This window comes from Solea senegalensis, linkage group LG21, assembly GCF_019176455.1.
Source record: "Solea senegalensis isolate Sse05_10M linkage group LG21, IFAPA_SoseM_1, whole genome shotgun sequence".
NCBI lineage: Eukaryota > Metazoa > Chordata > Actinopteri > Pleuronectiformes > Soleidae > Solea > Solea senegalensis.
The window spans coordinates 8,075,833-8,096,387 of record NC_058040.1 but is presented as its reverse complement, the minus strand read 5'-3'; the positions used below and the strand labels follow the sequence as shown (position 1 = coordinate 8,096,387).

At 41.5% G+C, this 20,555-nt stretch overlaps 1 protein-coding gene across 3 annotated transcripts in view; it reads left to right on the top strand.

The window, feature by feature from the left end:
• The window catches only part of LOC122757976 (probable E3 ubiquitin-protein ligase HERC1), a 37,939-nt gene that overhangs the window by 7,857 nt on the left and 9,527 nt on the right, over nucleotides 1-20,555 (top strand). The window contains exons 11-56 of one of the 3 annotated variants that reach the window (XM_044011745.1): nucleotides 63-234; nucleotides 382-516; nucleotides 656-821; nucleotides 1,011-1,136; nucleotides 1,517-1,738; nucleotides 1,823-1,975; nucleotides 2,238-2,370; nucleotides 2,669-2,872; nucleotides 2,990-3,205; nucleotides 3,658-3,831; nucleotides 4,078-4,192; nucleotides 4,369-4,486; nucleotides 4,703-4,904; nucleotides 5,047-5,347; nucleotides 5,429-5,477; nucleotides 5,563-5,608; nucleotides 6,193-6,446; nucleotides 6,576-6,776; nucleotides 6,921-7,041; nucleotides 7,119-7,359; nucleotides 7,450-7,601; nucleotides 7,716-7,868; nucleotides 7,990-8,087; nucleotides 8,202-8,294; nucleotides 8,836-9,003; nucleotides 9,095-9,334; nucleotides 9,433-9,516; nucleotides 9,621-9,846; nucleotides 10,647-10,941; nucleotides 11,319-12,070; nucleotides 12,443-12,656; nucleotides 13,304-13,473; nucleotides 14,120-14,203; nucleotides 14,776-14,962; nucleotides 15,055-15,182; nucleotides 15,655-15,863; nucleotides 16,046-16,305; nucleotides 16,445-16,497; nucleotides 16,583-16,777; nucleotides 17,186-17,351; nucleotides 17,464-17,713; nucleotides 18,137-18,356; nucleotides 18,477-18,754; nucleotides 19,066-19,193; nucleotides 19,435-19,562; nucleotides 19,828-20,055. In XM_044011745.1, coding sequence (XP_043867680.1) covers nucleotides 63-234; nucleotides 382-516; nucleotides 656-821; nucleotides 1,011-1,136; nucleotides 1,517-1,738; nucleotides 1,823-1,975; nucleotides 2,238-2,370; nucleotides 2,669-2,872; nucleotides 2,990-3,205; nucleotides 3,658-3,831; nucleotides 4,078-4,192; nucleotides 4,369-4,486; nucleotides 4,703-4,904; nucleotides 5,047-5,347; nucleotides 5,429-5,477; nucleotides 5,563-5,608; nucleotides 6,193-6,446; nucleotides 6,576-6,776; nucleotides 6,921-7,041; nucleotides 7,119-7,359; nucleotides 7,450-7,601; nucleotides 7,716-7,868; nucleotides 7,990-8,087; nucleotides 8,202-8,294; nucleotides 8,836-9,003; nucleotides 9,095-9,334; nucleotides 9,433-9,516; nucleotides 9,621-9,846; nucleotides 10,647-10,941; nucleotides 11,319-12,070; nucleotides 12,443-12,656; nucleotides 13,304-13,473; nucleotides 14,120-14,203; nucleotides 14,776-14,962; nucleotides 15,055-15,182; nucleotides 15,655-15,863; nucleotides 16,046-16,305; nucleotides 16,445-16,497; nucleotides 16,583-16,777; nucleotides 17,186-17,351; nucleotides 17,464-17,713; nucleotides 18,137-18,356; nucleotides 18,477-18,754; nucleotides 19,066-19,193; nucleotides 19,435-19,562; nucleotides 19,828-20,055 — 8,508 coding nt within the window. Of the gene's footprint in view, nucleotides 1-62; nucleotides 235-381; nucleotides 517-655; nucleotides 822-1,010; nucleotides 1,137-1,516; nucleotides 1,739-1,822; nucleotides 1,976-2,237; nucleotides 2,371-2,668; nucleotides 2,873-2,989; nucleotides 3,206-3,657; nucleotides 3,832-4,077; nucleotides 4,193-4,368; nucleotides 4,487-4,702; nucleotides 4,905-5,046; nucleotides 5,348-5,428; nucleotides 5,478-5,562; nucleotides 5,609-6,192; nucleotides 6,447-6,575; nucleotides 6,777-6,920; nucleotides 7,042-7,118; nucleotides 7,360-7,449; nucleotides 7,602-7,715; nucleotides 7,869-7,989; nucleotides 8,088-8,201; nucleotides 8,295-8,835; nucleotides 9,004-9,094; nucleotides 9,335-9,432; nucleotides 9,517-9,620; nucleotides 9,847-10,646; nucleotides 10,942-11,294; nucleotides 12,071-12,442; nucleotides 12,657-13,303; nucleotides 13,474-14,119; nucleotides 14,204-14,775; nucleotides 14,963-15,054; nucleotides 15,183-15,654; nucleotides 15,864-16,045; nucleotides 16,306-16,444; nucleotides 16,498-16,582; nucleotides 16,778-17,185; nucleotides 17,352-17,463; nucleotides 17,714-18,136; nucleotides 18,357-18,476; nucleotides 18,755-19,065; nucleotides 19,194-19,434; nucleotides 19,563-19,827; nucleotides 20,056-20,555 lie in introns of all 3 variants that reach the window. The other 2 variants (XM_044011744.1, XM_044011746.1) reach the window with 2 other exon arrangements.

The following is a 20,555-nucleotide window of genomic DNA, read 5'->3' as shown; positions in this document are numbered from 1 at the left end:
TACTGAGGATTATATGTGTTATTTATGCAGTGTGCTCTGTCTCCTCCTCCTTCTTTTATCAGAGAATGAAGTGTATGCCTGGGGGAACAACACCATGGGCCAGTGCGGCCAAGGCCACACATCTACACCCATTACCAAACCTAAGAAAGTCCTTGGTTTGGAGGGAGTGTCCATTCAGCAAATCACTGCTGGCACTTCTCACAGCCTGGCCTGGACCGCTGTTCCAACTGACAGGTGAATTAGTCTTCTTAAGCAAATCAGGATCACATCAACAGCTGCTTAAGAATTACAGTATCTCTTCTTTTTTTTTCTAGTTTGTTTCACTCTTACTGGGTTTTGGCAAAGTACAGCTATTTTCAAGTGAGTCAATCTTTTTTCCAGGCAACTTGTGGCATGGCACAGGCCCTTTTGTGTTGACTTGGAAGAGAGTACTTTCACTTATCTTCGCAACTTCCTAGAAAGTTACTGTGATGGCATCGGGAATGACACACCCCCTGCTCCATTCTTATCCAAAAGGTATGACAGTACCTTAATTACACCTAGTTATGATTACTCTGTTACATAAAGTTTGTTTGAAACTTTGTTTATCACACAAAAACATCCTTCCTGTCTCTGTAAGCCAAACCCTTAATCTCTGTCTGTATTTGTTCCTCAGGGACCATCATCAGTTCCTTCTCCTGTGCATGAAGCTGCTGTCTATCCATTTATCTTTGGCCCATGCTGGGGGCACTGGTGCCATGGTTTTGGGGGCTCAAAGCAGACCTCTCCGAAACCTGCTCTTCAGGCTCATAGACACCAGTATGCCAGATTCCATACAACAGGTAAACCAAGGGTTTTCTAAAACGTTTTAATAATCTACTAATGGTCACATATGACAGGAGGAATGGGAAGAATTATTTGTGTCTAATGTCGGAGCAAAATCCTGGATAATAACTATGCTTTGTGTCTAAATCATGCATATATTAGAGCATATACAAACTCATTTTGGTAACTTCTTGCTCCATCCTCAGGCAGTTTTGAACACGCTGTCCATTGGTGCAACCCTGCTGCTGCCTCCACTTAGAGAAAGAACAGAACTGCTGCTCTCCCTCCTTCCTCAGGGCCCTCAGAGCTTAAATGTCCTCTCCAAAGGACAGGTATGTACAGGTTGTTTATTTTATAAATGTACAGTATAACATGTTGTCATGGCAGAATGTGATTTTGTAGATGTAGATATAGATGATGCTAGTGTACATGCAGGATAAAGTGCTTTCTTTCTTTTTTTAAATTACCAACAGTACGATTCTGATAGAGTGAGTAAGCTATAAAATGGATGGTGTGAGCAAACTGTGTATCACACAAAATCGCAGCGACGACTTGGAGCATTGCCAGACAAGATGTGAACACTGCTTGAATGTTGTGAGAGAATTTTTTGCTGTGAAATTATTATTTCTTCACTGCAGGAATATTGACAATCTCACTTTAGCAAATGCTAGACACTTGTCTCTTCTTCTTCTTTTATCTGTATCTTACAAAGCGTCTGCAGTTGGACATGGTCCTCAGCAGTCTTCAAGACCAGAGTCATATAGCTTCTCTACTAGGTTACAGTAATTTTGGGGAGGTAGCAGCTCTGGGACCCCCTCTGACACCTGCTCTGTCAGTCCGGCCTTCATCCTCATCCTCCGTTGACCCCTATGACCCACTGCACTTAGCAGAGGTGCTCCTCAAAACCCTGCTCCTCAGCATAGGCTTTTACACGGTAAGGACCTCCCATCTACAGTATGTGTTGTGCAGAATGTCATTCAGTCACATGTTTTTTTTCTTTGGTTGTGCGTTCATACAGGAACGTGCATTTGGGGAATTGGAGAAAAACAGTGACAAGCAGCTTTCTATCAACCGAGAGGGACAGAGTGATCCTCCCTGTCACTTCCACCAGCTGCTGTCTGGACTTCACAAACACCTTCTTGCCCACTGCTACATCTATTCCAGCTCTGAGGTACACGACAGTCACAGCTTCACAAAACAAAAACATGTTAATTGTCCTGTCATTACAGAATTCCTTTTTTTTGTATTCCACGGTAATCTCCTTTTTTGGTGATTTAAGGCAGTTGACACTCCTTCTTCTCTTTCCTTTTCACACCTTATGCTGATATATTATCAAACCTAAAATACCTACTAAATACAGTTACTAAATACGGCTTTATAGCCGTATTTAGTAACTGTATTTAGTAACTCACACTGACTTTGCTGTTTTGTAGGATGACAGTAGTGTGATGCTGCTTCGTGAGCATCTGTGCCTGCTGCTTCCTTGTGCTGCTGAGAGTCTCAAGAGATCCACCAAACTGTTAAAGGACAGTTCCCTGGATAAACACATTATCAAGAAGCTCAATTGTAAGAATATTGACTCCACTTGTTGTTTTGTTGTCATTAATTATGTGTAGTGTACATTCTTTTACACGCAAATATAATTAGAAACCACCAGGGAAGTCATTTTACCTTTTCATTGTTTAATGACCAGTGGCGAAGGCATTTTCCAAATGTATACAAAAGTCGGATGAGTCAACACTGAGGTGTCGGCTGATCTAATGAGTAGAATATTAACTAATTCAATAAATCGATCCTTAAATCCATTTAAATGTTTAAATTGTTGGAGTCTGATCCCTCTGCCTTGTCTCACCCCTTCTCCCAGTGGTGTTGTATAACTCAGTGGCTGGCAGCCTGCTGTGCCAGGTAATGTACTCCTTACTGCTGCTCCCCCTGAGCACAGTACAACCTCTCCTCAGCCATTTACTGGCCTTGTTGGAGCACCTCAATGATTTCAATCAGTTGCTGCCAGAGACCGCTCTACTGGAGGAACAGGAACTACAGTTGGAGGCTCAAAAGTCCCATTTAGGTCAGTGGATTTTGACCTATCTGATTGATCCACATTTATCTTTTATGATAATGATGATTTTTAAGTTTTAGTGTCATTTACAAATCTATGAAAAATACAGAATGTTCTTCTCCACAGATAAAAGTGAAGGTAACTCATGCCTTGGACAGCAGCAGCAGGAGGGGGAGTGGGTTTGGCTCTTGGACCTGGAACGGTCTGTAGCGTTGGCAGTTGGCCGTTGCCTTGGTGGAATGCTGCAAGGCCCGTCACCCTCTCTCCAGGAGAAAACATCAGAGTTCTGGCTATCAAATGTCCTCCTCAGGAATGGCCTTGAGATGGACTATGAACAGCTGGGTAGTAAAACTGAACTGTCTGCACATGCGTTCACATGTGTCAATGTTTTGGTTCTTAGACGCTAACCAAATGCAGTGCAGTATAGACCGATGTGTCCATGTTGTGTAAAGTTATTATTATTGTTGTTTATACATCTTAATTTACATTTACACATTTATCCTGACATATCCTGTCATCTTCACACAACTCTTTCTGTGTTTCTCATTATAGTGGTATATGTCTCTTGTCACCCAGTGACGTGTTGCACACAGTTACACACAGGAAGTCATTTTTTGACTATTAAAGTGAGATGGCTACAAACATGTTGGAGTGTTATGTAATGTCATCAACGACAACAAAAACAAAATCACCAAATGTTATAATCTGCAGCTTTAAATATATCGTTTTATCATGTCATTGAGTTTCCAGCTTCTATCTTGTCCAATTTCTGATGTTATACTTTTGTCCCGTAGATTCTGGTGTGGCGTGGCTGGCTGAGATGGTGCTGCTGGGCAGCAGCGATTCTAGACTCGCAGAGCTGAGCATGAATGAGGAAACCAAGACTTTACTGGAACTGGCACTGGGATCCTCAAGAGGACCTGCATGTGGTTTGTGGCAGAAGATGGAGGAGTATGCTTACAGCAAAGGTATTTCCACTTGCACGTCTCTGTTTGTGTGTATGCATGCATGACTGTGTTTGAGTGTTTATTATGTAAATACCCAGGTGATCATAGACTAACTGCAGATGTTGAAAATGTTGCTTGAACCAGACTTTATGAATATTATAACACAGTTATCATTTGATTTAGACTCTGGGTTTCAGGGAGTGGATTCTTCCTGTTTGTGACTGTGTTATAATTATGGTGTTTTTTGTTTTTTTGTTGCGAGAGCAGAATGGGAGAGCGGAGGCTCTTCAGTCGAGTGTTTGCTGCAGGCGGTCTGTCGTTGCAGTCTTGCTGCTCTTCTGAAGCACACAGGTCTGCAGAATGAGGCCTGCTGGCAGGACAGGTCAGTAACATTCAATGAAATATACCTACTTTTTTTCTGCACATTACCAAATCAACAATTCCTACATAATGAGATGTACAGTGATGTGAATGAACTGCCACTGTAACGTCTTTTTACTGCAAAGCAGCATAATACTAATCGTCCACTCCACTTATCAATTCTTTTTTTTGAGACAGATATGAACCCTGTGAGATGCTGGTAGATGTATATGAAACGGTTTATAAAATAAAAAGCACTCTGTTGGCACACAAAAACTCTCTAAAGACATCGCCAGTGCAGGCTGTTACTAAACAGGTATGATTACAAAACTTTTTTTTTCATGTCGCAATGTAATATATGCTATTTTTAGAAGGTAAAAACAACATCAAAAACCTAAAATTGTAATTTCCAAATACATTTTTTAAGGAGCTTATTATATCTTTAATTTTTCCACTACGGTAGACACCGTGTGATTCAAAAAGAGAAAAAAAACGGGCACATGTAACTTTGCTTTGCTTTGGTGACTTGCAGACTGCTCCATCTCCCCAAAGTCCTGATACAGACAGGCAAGAGCCAGGGATATCTGTGGAACAACAGGTGAAGGATCATGTGCAGCAGTCAGGAGGTCACTGTAGCCGGGAGGTGCAGGTGACACCACCTCCCACAGCCAATCACAACCAGGAGGATGTTACAGAGGAGGATGCATTTGGCAGTGGCCGTATGTACCTGTCAGGTTAGAAATATGTATCTCTATATATAATGTACTCTTGTACTTATAGATGTGTAGGCAGACCAAAGTAGCACAACATATTCACAACATACAATATCAACATCACAACACACCTGATTCTTAAGTGGCTCTCCTGTCTCGGCAGAAGTCCTAGAATCATTCATGGCCACCCGGGAGGCCATGCAAGTTCAGCAGAATGTGACGGTGTACGAGTCCTTTGGCACTTCCACCCTCCCAAGCAGCATGGAAAGCCCCATGAGTCCCGACAGGGAGCCAGACCCCAAGCAGCAGTGGGAGAAGAAGGGGGATTCGGAGGAAAGCTTGTCTTTCCCTGCTGCCTGCCATTTGGTGGTGTCCCGCTGTCTCTTCCTCCTTTTAGGAGTCAGACCTGCTTGGGTGGAACCCAGCGAGAGAGAGAAGAGTCCGTCTATGAACACTGGATCAAGGTAGAGTTTGTGTCAGGGATGGATGTTTTTTTTTTTACAACTGTTGTTTTTTTACATGTGTCCAAATCATTTCACTTTTAGGAAGTCATCACCAGACTTTTTTGCAATGGGTGTTGATGGCCGTAAACAGGTTAGTCTTTTTTTTTTCCCATCACCAAAATGTTGCTGCTACACCTTCGCATCGGTGCTAACATACTGTCGTTGTCTCATTTTAGTCTGAGCAATCCAAAAACGCATTGGGATCCTCTAAGAATAAAATGGGTAAGCGTAAAAGGACACAATAACAAATAATGCATTCCTTCTGAAACAACACGCCTCACAGTCCTCTATTATTAATGAATCATTTTCTTGTATGAATATATCAGCACCACTGTCTTGTCTATTTGTTGAATAACATTTCCGAAGCCCCTTTAAAATCACAAATCAATTTTTTAACACTTAATGATTCAATCAGATTAACAGTATTATGGTTAAACCAACTATTGCAATTTCAAGCTTGGTAAAACCATGTAGTTACTGTACTGTTATGTAAAGTCTTACTTTTGTCTTTGGAGGAAAAAATCTGTAACAAAACAAAACAAAATCTCCAAAAGATTCACTCATTCTGTTTTATAGCATTTCATCACTGTTTCAAAATATATTAGTCAGTATGAAACGTGTTCTCACTGGAAATCTCCTGCTTTGGAGCAGAACTTGTTTACACATTTTTTTTTTCGTCAGTGAGAGGACTCACACCATTTTTTTTTCATACCAGAGTTAACGCTGAATGATTAACACTACAGGAGGCCTTGTGGTTTTATATCAGAAAACACTGAGATAAAAGCCCTTTGCTCTGTCTCTCCCAGGCTTACCTCTGTGCTCTCTGGGTATCATGAAAGACGCCTGGGACCGCCTGCGGCAGTGTATCAGCCCGACCACCACCATGTCCCACTCTGGCAACAACACTTTGCCAATTCTTAACCAGGTCTTCCACTTTGCATGTGGAAGCCTCATCCACTTGTCATCCTCCTCACAGTCACTGCCGGGTGGACAGATGTGCAGTCAGGCAGATCCAAAAGCCATTACCTTTGCTATTCTGCAGCAACAACAGAGGGCTGAGGTTGTTACAATTTTTTTTTCCAACTAATTGTTTACCAAATGATTTCTGTAAGTTTGTAGTTTTACATATTGTGCTCTAATAACATTTTATGGCTAAAACTCACTTTTATCTGTTCTTTGTTATGATTAGATGCGCCTGGAGGCTTTGTGTCAGATGTCATCCTTCCTTTCCAAAATGGAGGAAAAGAACAGTGGGCTCACAGAAGTTGCCCTTCAGTTCCCCGCGTTGTTGCAGTCTGTGCAGCTACAGTTCCTCTCTGGATGCTTCGCTTTGGGAACACAAATCATTGGCTCTCACTCTGGAGTTAACTATGAGACGCAGCATTACATGGTACATGAAGTAATCATTCTCTCGTCTTGTTTGTGACTAAGAGGACTAATGTTTAATTCAGTCAGATGGGGAAGGGATAACACTGAAGTTAGATTAATATCTTACTTGTTTAATCAATCTGTCATACGTCTTATCTCAATCCAGTCTGGCACATGCGCAGCCTCTATGGACACACAAAGAGAGCTACAATCTGCAGCTCACACCTTCTACCAGCAGGTGGTATGTGTCCTAAGACAGAGAGTTCTGTTGGAAGAAGAACATACAGGTTCGTTCTGGTTGTTGTTTTGCATCGGTTTGTCATGCTTTGGTCACAGTTTGCGGCAGTAAATTTTCACTCTTCAGGTTCCTGCCATCATCTCCTCCTAGCCACAATGTTTGCACTTAATTTTTGTTATCAACCCGTGGACCTGGTGCTGGTCATCAAATGTGGCATCCTGGAAGTCCTTTCAAAGCTGACCAACAACAGCTGTGCTCTGATGAACCAGAGCTGGTTTGCGGCGTCTACATCTGGATCCATGCTACTAAGTGGGGCTGTCAGATTAGCTTCTACACGCCTGCTTCAGATACTGACTGTAGCTGCAAGGTGAGAATATGAAAATGATTAGTGTTCAGGGCTTTTTCTACAATTCAAGACACTACGTTATTTGCTTGACAAATTGTTTCATGCCTTCAGCTCCAGTGAGGATTTACTGCCCATTGATGTATCCCATGCTCTAATGGAGGTGATGTGTGATCAGCTCCAAAATGTCCTGCACACTTTTCACCAGCAGCACACAGCTGAGAGAACCGATCCAGACTCTAACAGCAGGAGCGCAAATCTAGTTGGTGTGGCAAATTCAGCTATATTGAAATCCTGGCATTTCTTTTAAGGGCCATTAGTTAAGCCATAAATGGCCTTTCTTTTTTGAACGTTTTGTTCTCTCTGTCTTGTTGATTTAGGAGTGGAAAGCATCAAAGTGGTTGAATCTCAGCTTGCGGATTTCTTGGTATTCCTGAGGCGTGTGATGTCATTAAGAATCATGAAAAGACTCTCCACTTTTGTCAAATGGCTTGATCCACTCATGGCCATTATTTCGCATAAGTGCCCTTTAGGTAAGACAAATTTCAAATATTTTAAAGCAGCAAATCGTTTAAAGCTAATATTGTTTACAGCTCAGAATGGTGAAAAATGATGTGATTATCATCCCCACCGACACCACTGTTCTCTTTTTAGGCTTCCCTTGCTTCCAGAACCTTCGCACTAAGCTCTTGGCCTTTCATGTGCTAGAAAGGTTGTTACCTGCTTGTTCCGAGCCAGTTCAAATTCAACAGGCATGGGATTCAGTTCAAGTTTCAGACAGTTGTGCATTTGTCATGAAAATGAATGGCTCCCTGAAATTAAGATAGTACATTAATATGTATTTTTTTTTCTTTGACTTCTTGTAGATTATTAAACAACTCTTTCAGCTCTTGTCTGTTTATATGTGGGAGGAACCACAAGCAGAGAGAAACCATGAAATGGCTGAAAAAGACACCGGGGTAATAATGAACTTTTAAGTAATACTATGTAGCATACAACATACTACACTATATGTTTACTATATTATATTGGTATGTCATAGTAGTATAATATAGTGGCATTTTAACGTATTTTCCGACGACATATTTATACTATACAGTACATTCTACATGCATGGTATTTCAATCAAAAATGTTTACAACTACCTGGCCTTTTATTACATTGATATATCAAAGCAAAGGTGGCTAGTGAATATTATTATTTGAAAAGGGTGAATAAATGCTGTCTTTAGGAAGAAGTGTAATGCTCTCCTGGCAGAAATGGAAGAAAAACAGCAGGGATACTTGATAGAGCAGATGGGCATGTTCTCTATTGTGTGGGCAGGATGGAAAGTCAAATAAGTAATATTACAAGAATTACATGAATATAAAGCAATAGTTAGCATTTGATTGTGTGACTGTGACTCATCACATGCACATTGTAACATGTAACGTATTTTGTCAGTTAATTAACAATACTGGTACACTGTGGCTTAACTGTTATCCCCTGTGTGTTTTGCAGAACCCTGGCAGCTATGATGAATGCATTCCCATTGGAGATTTTTCCTTTGACCCACACAAGATTGTCTGTTGTTCTTTGGAGAGTGGGAACGTCCTCTCGCATGGTTCAGGAGGGAAAGGTTATGGCCTTGCGACCACTGCTATCACCTCTGGCTGTTTCATATGGAAAGTAAGGACTGGTATCTGCTTTCTCTTTCTTGTTTATTGACCACAGTCTACCATTTACCCAAACTGATATGGACCCACTCTTCTCTCCTCAGTTCCAGATCACCAAAGAGAACAGAGGCAATGAGGGCACATGCATTGGTGTATCACGCTGGCCAGTCAAAGATCACAACCACCATACCACCACCGACATGTGGCTTTATCGTGCTTATAGCGGGAACCTGTACCACGGAGGGGAACTGGTTCGCACGCTTCCCTCTTTTACCCAGGGTGACACCATTACCTGCATCCTAGACATGGAGGGTCACACTATATCATTTGCTAAGAATGACAAGGTCTGGTCAAATATTCACAATGAGCGTTCAGGAGCCTTGTTGCTCCCAAGTCATAGTCAGTGCTGATGCAATTATGTGTGTTTGTGTTTTTATGCTAGGAGCCGAAGTTGGCATTTGAAGGTGTGGTTGCCTCTGAACTGTATCCTTGCGTTTTGTTCTACAGCAGTAATCCTGGAGAGAAGGTACCTATTTTACTCTACATACTGTAGAAACCTGCGCCATTGGTGAATGAATGAATATTATTAAAACTCTTGATCAATACTCTTTACTGTTTACATTCTCCCAGGTGGCACTGCATGACCTCCAAATGAGAGGCATGCCCAGTAATCTGCTTCCTGGAGATCCTCTCTGCAGCCCTCGGTTGATGGTGCTCCTGGAGTCGACAGTGCGACTCCTGCGGAGGCTCCATCAGTGTGACCACTGGGCCTTGCACATCAACCAGTACATCCACAGTCACCTGGAGCTCATTGGAATCTTGTTGAAAGAGGACGACTTCGGAAACCTCAGTCAGGGTTTGTTTTGTATTCTAAATTGTCCAAGGATTGTTCCTTGGTTTTCTTTTATACTACTTAAGTCAGTGCAGGAAATGTACATTTTTTCAGCGATTAGTGATTTGTGTTGTTGATGTTATTATTTTGCCTCCGTTTGGTCTTTGTGAACAAAAACTATGTAACACTATTTGGATGTGGCACTCTTCAGCTGAAAATGGGCTCTGTTGAGCAATACTATCATAATGAGAGAGTCTTTATTTATATACACCAGCAGTCTAGGGGCAGGTGGGGGAAATAAGTATTTTATCCCATCAAACTGCTGGATGTCTGTTTTTTTTTTGAGCAGAATTGTTGACAGGTTACACGAGATCTAAACACTAGTATACTGAGAAGAACAGAGAGAGTCGTGTGAAGCTGATAAAATCATTATTGTGTGAACTCATTTGACAATGGTTTACTGTAACATATATTTGTTTTATCTAAAAGTTACCACGGATAGTTTTAATGTCATCTGATTTTTTTATAGGCTATAATCAGTAGTGAACAAAGGCATTTTAGCTTTCTTAATTTGGGACTTTCAACTTTATATAATAGACACACTAGTATTATAAATACTTTTCATTATATCCAATGAGATCTATACGAAATTAAAATTAACTTAAATATTCTTTTTATTTACAGATATGTGAGAGTTTTCTAAATTGCAAATTAAGTTAAAAATAAGTACAATGTATCATATTGTCACTCTGACATGTTTCCAAATATTATGTAAAGCCAGGATTGAGTGTGTTAAGTTTGCACTGTCTTGCATTCTCCCAAAGGCTTCAGTCCCTCACACTTTGAGAGAGAAGAAAACCAGAGAGACAAAGACTTGGCTGGGGACAACACGGGGGAGCTGCTCGCACATCGCCGGCCCCTGTCAGAGGCCAAGCTGTCTGCTCTGTGCAGTGAAGTGTGGCCAGTTCTGGCCCTGATCGGTGGAGTCGACAATGGTCTTCGGGCTGGAGGTCTGTGCATGCACAAGCCCAGTGGACGCAGGGCGATTCTGCTTGGTGTCCTGAAAGAAGGAAGCTCACTGACCAAGCTCCAGTGGGAGGAAGCAGACCTCTCTGTCAGGTATTACAAATGCACATGCATACAGTATATATATTCCACGTCCTGATAATAAAATGTCTTAGTTGAGGATTCTCATTAACCTCCATTATACAATTATATTTTTCTCGTCTTGGTCTTGTCAGCATCTTTACTACTCTGTACGATTCTTTTCTGTTAGTGTTTATTTTTTCCTTCTCTGTAAGTTGTCTTAACATTTTACTTTATTTTCATCATCTACTCCTCTGATCTTACTTTCTTCTTGCTTCTTCTTCTTCATTCTTAAATCCATTAATCCCTGTTGAATCCATTGAATCCGTCCTGGTGTCAAACCGTGCTCTATCTGTGGGTTCTTCTCATCCTTCCAAATAACTAAGCTCCATGAATTCTTGGTCACCCAGCGACACGCCAATCATCTCTCTGGAGCCCTGTGACATTTCCTGCTGCGATGTCACCAGACTCGGTGGCCTCAAGCCCACAGTGCTGTTAGATCTGATTTATTTGATGGGGCTGCTGGAGGAGCAGGGGTGGCTGGGAGCTTATTCCGCCCCTAAAAGGAAACACTCAGAGGAGAACTCAGAGACCCAGAGCTGTCTAGACGAAGACAGGTCGGATGAATTCAGATGGCAGACGGAAGACGAGAGGAAGAAGTTGAAGGATCAGAAAGTTGAGTCAGACCCTTTCATTTTACCATCCTCAACCAAAGATGTCACAATAACAGACCAACATGAGTCGCCCTGTCTACCCCTACCTCACCAAACATCTCAGACCTCTAAAGTAGATGCCTTTGCACTTGAACTGAGAGCAGTCCGGGTCTCATATCTTCTCACTGGAGCTTTGAAATCCCTTACTGTCATTTTTAGCTGTGAGAAGCTTTCGGATATGCTTTTGGTGCCTAAACACGATGCTTCCAGCTCTTCACCGATTCCTGTTTCCAGCCTAAACCCTGACCAGGCTAAGGCCAGCTGCAAACAGTGGGATGAGAGTGCTGAGCTGAGATCAGTGCTGCAGTATGTGGTGCAGAGCATGGTGAAGTGGGCAGTCAGACCTTGTCCCATCAAACAGAGTGTGTCTCTGACTGACCTGGAAAGGGCTCAGGTCATGATCTACAAAGGAGCCCTGAACAGACTGCAGGAGGACAAAGACCGCAAAGGTATCTATGTTGCACATGTTTTGGACTTATGTCACGGAAAGATATCTCTCATGATTTGAGTTTTTCAGTTTTTACTAAATCTACTGACAATTAGGAAGTAAATACGATGGTGAGTTAGCCAATAGCCATACTACATAATTATGTGGCTTAACACTGTTAATATCAGGAAGTAAACAGACAGATCCTGGAGCCAAAGTTGACATCTTCTACATACTTACAGCTCACAGTTTTCTTTAAAGACTTGGCTTAGACTTGTGCTCAAAGAACTGGGGATTTGCATTGACTAAAAATCGATTTTTGTGTACATGAATATACAGTGTGGCAACTACGAATGGATATAATTTGACCTTTATCACTACATCTTCCTTGCAGAGTCAGGCCACCATGTGTCCTCTCAGCCCATCTCCAAGTCCTCCAGCTCTGTGTCCTTGTACAGTGCAGGTTCAGAAGGCACTGCCATCTTTGGCCAATCCAACAGAGCCTCTGCATCATCCTCTAACACCGATTTGGCATCTTCTCTGCCAATAAACCTGCAGGCAGATGGCCTGGAAAATTTCAACCCTTTCCTCCCCATCAGCCTCCTCCAGTAAGTAGAGCATGGGTTTAATATAAAATGATTTCTTTTGATTTAGAAGTTTGTTGAGAACATTACACTAAACTCTTAGAACAACACATTAACCTGACTTCCTTTAAAAAACACGAACAGTGACAGGAGTTGTGTGAGTATAATTTTACTGATTGCCATAGACCTGTATCTTTTGGCAGCCCCAGTTTCTCTGAAGTCCAGGGAATGGGTGAGTTAGTGTCACTGTGAAAATAAGAGTGTGGGGATTCTGCTTGCACTATATTTAGTCTAAGCTGCAGCTCTGCCTGCTTGTCTTTATCCTAACCCTGCCAGCTGACCAAGGAGTCAGTGTTATTCCTGCAAACGAACGGCTTTGTTGTGCAATTAAACTGGATAAATTCAAAGGTCTCCTGGATGGATACTTTTTACAGGATTAATACAAAGCTCTTTCAAAACATGCACACAATCATTTATCAATCAATCAATTATATAGACAACCAAGCTGGATCAGAAATGTTTACACAAAAGGATACATGCTTAACATGTGTTCATAAAAATTACCTTATTTTTTGATACTTAATATTTCAGAAGTTTGTTTGGGACTGAAGATTGCTAATGCGGCACCACTTGTGTTACTACTGTATCCACTGTATCTCCACCCCTTCTAGGCACATGGTGCTAACTCGGTTCCCTACGCTTACCGGCCTGGTTAGTGCTCCCCCTGTTCTGCACCCCTGCTTCAGCCTGGCCAGCTCTGCTTCTTGTGATGCCTTCACAGAGCAGCAGACTAGCTTTATGGAACCGGGTCCCTGCAGCACACAGGCCAGAAGCAGCCTGGGTAAGAGGAAACACAGAGATGTTAATGGGAGAGAGAAAAAAAGCCAGAAATCAACATATAACTGAAAAAATGATATTTTAAAATGTATAGTGAATCTAAAAAAGCTAAATTGTGATTTTATCTTAAGACCAGGGCAGTAAAATAATGATTACTCACTGGAAACTCTGTTTCTTGCATGACCATTTATGTCCAGCTACTTGTCACAACTTCTTTGCTACACAGACCAGCATGTTTTTTGCTCTGCTATTAAAAACATATATATATATATATACATGTTACTGAACTATCCACTGCATGCATGACACAGTTTGTGCACTTACATGCTTGAATGGCACCATTTTTCCATTGTGAGTTTCCTTGGTATTGTTTTTGAACATTTCAGAGGAGTGCATTAAACTCAGATCTCAGATTACATAAGGATTAAAAGGCCAGTTGATTGGTAGGTGTAATCCCAGAATTGAGGATGTGGTCTAAATTGATGGGGTGCATTGTAGATAGGATGGAGACACAAACTGAAGTAATTAAAAAGGTAATTTAGTTCTCTGCTAAATTCCTTAATGCTCACCATGTGTCAAAATTAAATGTAGCTATGGGTCAGTTTTGTTTCCTATTTTTGTGTACTCTTCCTTTTCTCCTCAACCACCAGAACGGACACAAATGTTTGTCACCAGTCGGTTGCTAGAAATGGGATTCTCTATGAGACATATCTACTGGGCCATGGAGGCAGCAGGTACTGCTTTGTGGAGTGTGTCTGATGCCATAAAATTTTTGCTTCATGTGCTTTCTATTTTAAACATCTGTCCTTCACTGTGTCCGCTGCAGCCTTCTGTCCTTTGTATTTTTAATGATTATAGTCATTTATTGCATTTTTGAAGTTTTGGATGAACAAAATGCTCAGTTCATGTTGGTTTCAAAATTAGTGTCAAAATTACAGATGCCATACATAGTGATTTAATTATATTTGTCTGCTCTTCTGCCTTAAAGTAATCTGTCCCCTAGAGACTATTTCTTCTATCATCTGTTAATGAATTGTATGAATTATATATATTCACAGCACTATTGTGCGTCATCGCCCTTTTGATCACTTCAATCACCCCCCCTTCACTTACTGTATCACAAATGCCACGATGCCCCTCATCACACTCTGTATTGTTAGAGCAGGTGTTCTGTCTGACCTTTAACAGTCCACGGTAGCATGGTCATCTGGTGGTGATGCCCGACAGGAAGTAGCAATGCAACACGCTATGATTCATCCTTTCTTTTTGAACTCTGACTGTTCAACTTCCCTGTGGTCCCTCCCAGATGTTGCAGGTGACTTGGACTCACAGACCATTGAGGTGTTGGCCAGCTGGATGTTGGAGCACCCCCTGACTGAGGAGCAGCAGGCAGCTGAAACACCGAGGCCTGAGGATGCACCCGAGACCCCGTCCCCAGATGGGCCAGAGACAGTGCAATGTCCTGAGCGCGCCACAAGTCAACCCAATGAGAGGTCACAGATTTTAGAAACACACTAACATTTTCCATTTGTCACGCTATTAATGTTATCAATGTTTGCTGATGCTGTTATATTTTTATTCACAGTCTGTTGCCAGGGTTAGACTGGATAGAGAGGGAGAACTTCTTGGATGTGCACCTGACCAGGAACAGACCTCCTCCAGCGCGGCTTCGTCGCTCAGGCTCAACTCAGAGGACGTCCTTTCGAAGGGCAGGTCAGAATAACGGCTTTGATTCAGAAATTACAGTAAATGTACACTTCATGCCTGTGTTGAAACTGTAGCGTGTAACTTTCAAACATATGTGTCCCTGTGTTTCTCAGTATAGTGGATAGATCTTGTGTGACATTCCTGTGCTGTACACAGGACGTCATTTGATTTATATTAAGCAACAGCAGATATGGAGTAGGATTGAAAACACATTTTCAGATGAAGGATGCAGCATACAAATCATTTTACATTGTTTACTTTCACAAAGAATAAACGGGCAGAATACTAAAATAAAATAAAACAAAATCACTAAAAGTTTGAAATCATACCTAAATCATTGATTCAAATATCCAGGCTTCTTTTGCCTAATTGAATAGTTCATTTTTGAACTTTTCAAATATTGTTTGAAAAGTGATCGTTTTCACTGTGTATTTTGCTGATACATTGTTTTCATCTGAAACAAACATAATCTTTCTAGACCTGCCATCACCAAACCCACTCCCACAGCTTTACCAACAGCACACAGTAGTCAGTGAGTGGCCTGAGCAGGTAGAATTTCATCCTTATTCTGCTGAGGAGGAGTCAGAGTTGGGCTACATGGATGACCCATACCACGAGGAAACCTATGAGGACCTGCTCACTCCCTCTTTCTTCAATTTGGAGAGAGACACACTCCAGATAGTAGAGGTGATACACACATATTATCATCACTATGGTTGCAACACATAATAATACCAGTTTTATGATGAATATTGGCATGTCTTGACTTGCTTTGTTCACATTCTTGCAGGTTGTTCATATTCTGTTTGCTTCTTGCCCTTTAAATTCTAAATACTTTCATCCGTCTTATTCTATCACCCTCATGTTAGACCGGAGAAGAACACAGTCAGATGGTGAAGTGTGAATTGTGCAACACCCTCACCCTGCAATTTAACAATCATATAAAGCGGCGTCACCCAGGTTGTGGGCAGAGTGCTGCGCGGAAGGGTTACGACAGCACTGGGGCCTACGTGGATGTGTGGTTCAAAGGGGAATGTGGCTCCAACTTTCCGTTCTACCTCCTCTGCAGCTCCTGCAGGGAAAAGTATCTGGCCGCAAACCTAAGTGACACAAACTCCAAGTATGAAAGGTAAAGGTGACGCATGCAACATCATTCATATCGTATGGCAACTAAGTACAATACCTTGAGCTGGTTTAGTGTTCCCATACTTTTATTTAACTTATATTACATATTATCTATGATTGGTTTGTCTTTCCTTTGCTTTTAGGATTAAAGGTCTGACATCTGATTTGATTGGCCAGTTGGACAGCACATCTGATGGTAGGAAAGGATATTTTTACTCCACAATACAGGTAGGATGTATGAATTGGTTCTTGTTATACAAATGGCGCCTCTGTTTCTTCAGATGATTGGGAAATAAGCCACCAAGAGTGTGACACAGACAAGCTCACTGGACTGGAGGACATCGGGCTCCTGCTGAGACCACTGGGGCTGACTGAAAAGAAGCTGGTGCCAGACCCCATTGTTTTCACTGAACCAGATCCACTCGGGGCCCGGGTTTACAGCTCTGCTGACCCAGCGAGAGTAGTACCTCCCAAAGGTATTCATCAGTGTTAATTATATAGTTAAAATGTGATATTTGAAAAGAATATTAAGCATTTAAACGGAATTCCATTTGAATTATGTGAATTATGTCCATTTAATCGTCCTTGTGTTCCTGATGAAACTAATGTTTGTTTGACTTTGTCTTTAATGAAAGATTTGTCTCACTTGCAACACACACCCACATTCCCTCTGTGCTTGTGAGCAGTATAGCAGTACAATCCATCCACAGTTAAACTTACTGCAGAATAGTGAGTCAGTAGTCATTTATCATTGCTGGGCTAACATTTGTGCCAGTGATCCTGCACAGTGTTTTGTTTTTTTTGTTTTTTTTAACCATACACTTTCCCTCCATTTACTGTCAGAGTGCTTCTGTTAAATTTTGTTTTGTTTCTTTCCCCACCAGGAAATGTCCTCGTTGAGCAGAAGACTTGTCTGAGCCTTGGACAGCAGGCGGTATCACTGAGAGACTCTCAAGATAGACTGAGGGCTTTGAGAAGAGTCACCTCTACAGCCCAGATCCTGTTAGCCTACAACATGGTGATGAGAGCACTGTCTCAGACGGCTTCTAGGTACAGCGTGTTCGAACAGAATATGTCTCAATATTGTTGTGATATAGATTTAATTTTTTCACAACATCATCAGTGTGTTTTCAAGGTTTTTTTTTCTTTTGCTCTCCTCCAGCGCCTCAGTTTGCAGCCAGTCTAATGGATTGGAGTCCTTGGGTCTGGCAGATATTCGTATCCTGGTGCGGCTGATGACCCTAGCAGCGGGGGGAAGGGCGCACACCTGTGTAGACAGACAGTCAGGTGTGAAAGGGCTGGCGACAGAGCGAAACAACTTCACTTGCCTCAGCTTCCTAACCTCGGCCATTGGCAGTGTGGTATCCCATAGCTCTACTGCTTACAGACAGCTAGTGGAGATATGCACTCAGGTCAGTATTTATGAAGGCTGGGCACAAGAATTACAGTATATCACTTAATTGCTTCTATATCACAGTGTGTCATATTAAATATGACTAGATAAAAATGGCTTTGATAAACCTTTAAATTACATTGTCTCTCTTGTTTTCATGTTTGTTATTACAATTGATTTTAGTCTAATTACTTGCACTTTGGACTTGTTGGACAAAAATGTAGACTCATATTTTGTTGAGCATCTAGATTGTTGATTGTTTTTCTAAATTACTAAAGTATTTAAACCAGAATAAGAAAGCAATATAAAATCAATTTATTAGATTAGATTAAAAGAAAATTATAAATTGAAATAAGAAAAACATCGTTAGATCAAGAGACAATTTAACATTAACACATGCAAGTGTTCTATGTCAATATTAAAATGTGATATCTGTCTGTAGAACCTAATGGCAGCAGCTACAGGGGTGAACATCGGTGTCATCAGTGATTCACAGCAGCGAGGTTCTCTGAACTCTCGTACATCAGCTGCTGCACAGCCACAGAGAGACTGCAGTGACCAGACACCACCAACGTTCCTGGTCACACAAAGTCTGGTGTCCCTGCTGACTGAAAAGGGTGTTCACTGCTCCAGCCCAGACAAAGCTGAACACGAGGGGAATGGTGAGAAGGAGCTCTTCTTTTCTCTGTTGTTTTATTGTGTGTAATTATGTATCCATTAGTGTTTGAAATGTTTTTTTTCTTCTTTTTAATCGTTGTTGCCTCATCGTCTGTTTAACATAGATGCAGGAAACCATGGGGGGTCTTCTTCATCCTTGCCTCCTTCCCCTTTACCCCTCCTGAGCTCCAGGGTCAGCCCCCTGGAGCTGGCTAATGCGTTGGCAGCGTGTGTTCTCTCAGCCAGGCTGACCAGTGTACATCGCCACTGGGCAGCACAGCAGCTCGTCCAGGCCTTGGCTGCCACAGGAAGAGACATTCCTAATCGTCCCCAAACTTACAGTGACCTGGCTGGTGATTTACGCAAATGTCCTCTCAAGAGGCTGGAAGGACATTACAACAAGGTGAGGGACAGTCAGTTCAGTAGAGTTTATGTGAGCAGTCTGCATTATAAATTTGCTGGTTCAGAGCCACTATATTTTTGGATTTTCTGTCCGTCTTAGTTTCGAAAAAAGTATGTCACTAGCAACTCCAGGGAATTTCTAATTTATTGAGAGAAATATGCATGTGGTGATTTGAAGCTAGTTATGATTTTACAAAATAATTAGTCTGGAGTGAAGGATTAAATATGTATGCACTGTGTGTATTATCAAAGCTAAAAGAAACAGATGTATTATGATTTTGTGAAAGGTTGTAAAATATTCCTTCTTTGCAGGTGGCTAGCTGTTACTGGAGTAGTGAGCAGAATTTGCTGGCTACATGCTCTCAGGACAAGGTGGTGCAACTATGGAGCATGAGCCACAACACAGCCGAGTTACAGACCACCTTCTCCTGTATTACAAGGTTAGATCAGCTCCAAATCAGCTAATTTGTAAAAGCACGTATTCCATTATCAATCCAAACTTGTCTTTATTGAAGGGAAAGTCCAAAATTGTGAGCTTAATTTTATTTTTTGTGTTATGATTTTATTAAGTTAATGGTTTCTATTGACTAAACCTAGAGGTTTTGGGAAGTCTCACAGATTGGTTGCTCTCAGAGGAACTGGATGTCAACTCTAGTTTTTTTTCTCTCCCTTTGACTCCAGTAAGACGGACCGCTCCAACAGTGAGATGGCAGGTCGGTGTCATCACATGTCTCCTGTCTGCTGGAGCACAGGGGGAAACTTTCTGGCTGCCCCTGAAAACAAACACATCAACATCATGAGCATCAGGGGTAAATCTGTCTTTTTCATTCGTCCAAGATTTGTTTTTTGTCACAGCTGCTAATATATGTGAAATTGTTATCGTCATGAAATCTTACTGAAAGACCTTAACCATTGCCAGGCCTGTTTTTCACAGTTGGAAAAAATAATTTCATATACATTTCTTCTAAATCATCATCTAAATGCAGTTTTGAATATAGCAGGACCTAACCAGTGTAAGATAACTAGTAATTACAACATTAGTCACTAACAGTTTAATTTTCTCCACCTTCCCAGGCTCTCACTGTCATGTGGAGGCTCAGGTGTCCCGGGTCACGGCCCTTTGCTGGGCTCAGACCTTCAACTTGTGGGTTCTTGAGCAGCCTGCAGGAAATAAGAAGAGACCTGCCGAAAGCCTGTTAGTGGGTCGGCTGGACGGCTCTCTCTGTTGGCTGCAGGTCACAATGCAGGAAATAGATTTGCAAGTGAAGAGCACTGAACTCAATTCCTGCCACAGAAATGAAGGTGAGGAGGCTACTCAGCACAGAGAATGGCATGGGGTTGTCAAGGAAATGCACATTTCACATTTATTTTCATTTCAATGTAAAGGGAGACATTTGACATTTTCCAGGTGTAACTGATAACAATGGCTCTAGTCGGCACCCCGAACACACCTGTGCCTTTCTCTACTTTGACATATCAAAATGTCAGTTATGAAAAAGGATGTGTTTGAATAGGTTGACATATTTCTGACATAAAGACTTGGTTTGTGTAAACATTTAGAGGAATTGTAAAACACTAGATTTCACTTTTTGTTGCGTGAGATGAGGTTGATGCTACTCTCATATCTTTACAATGAATATGATGCTAGACTAAAGGCTGCAGGGGAAAATGCTTTTCTGACTGTGTCCGAAAGAAACAGGCTTATTGACTTCTAAAGCTTACTTATTAACTAGTAATTAACTTGTCTTGTTTGTTTACCCTTTACACAAGCTGTATACAAACTGTAAATAAAATGGAAAAAT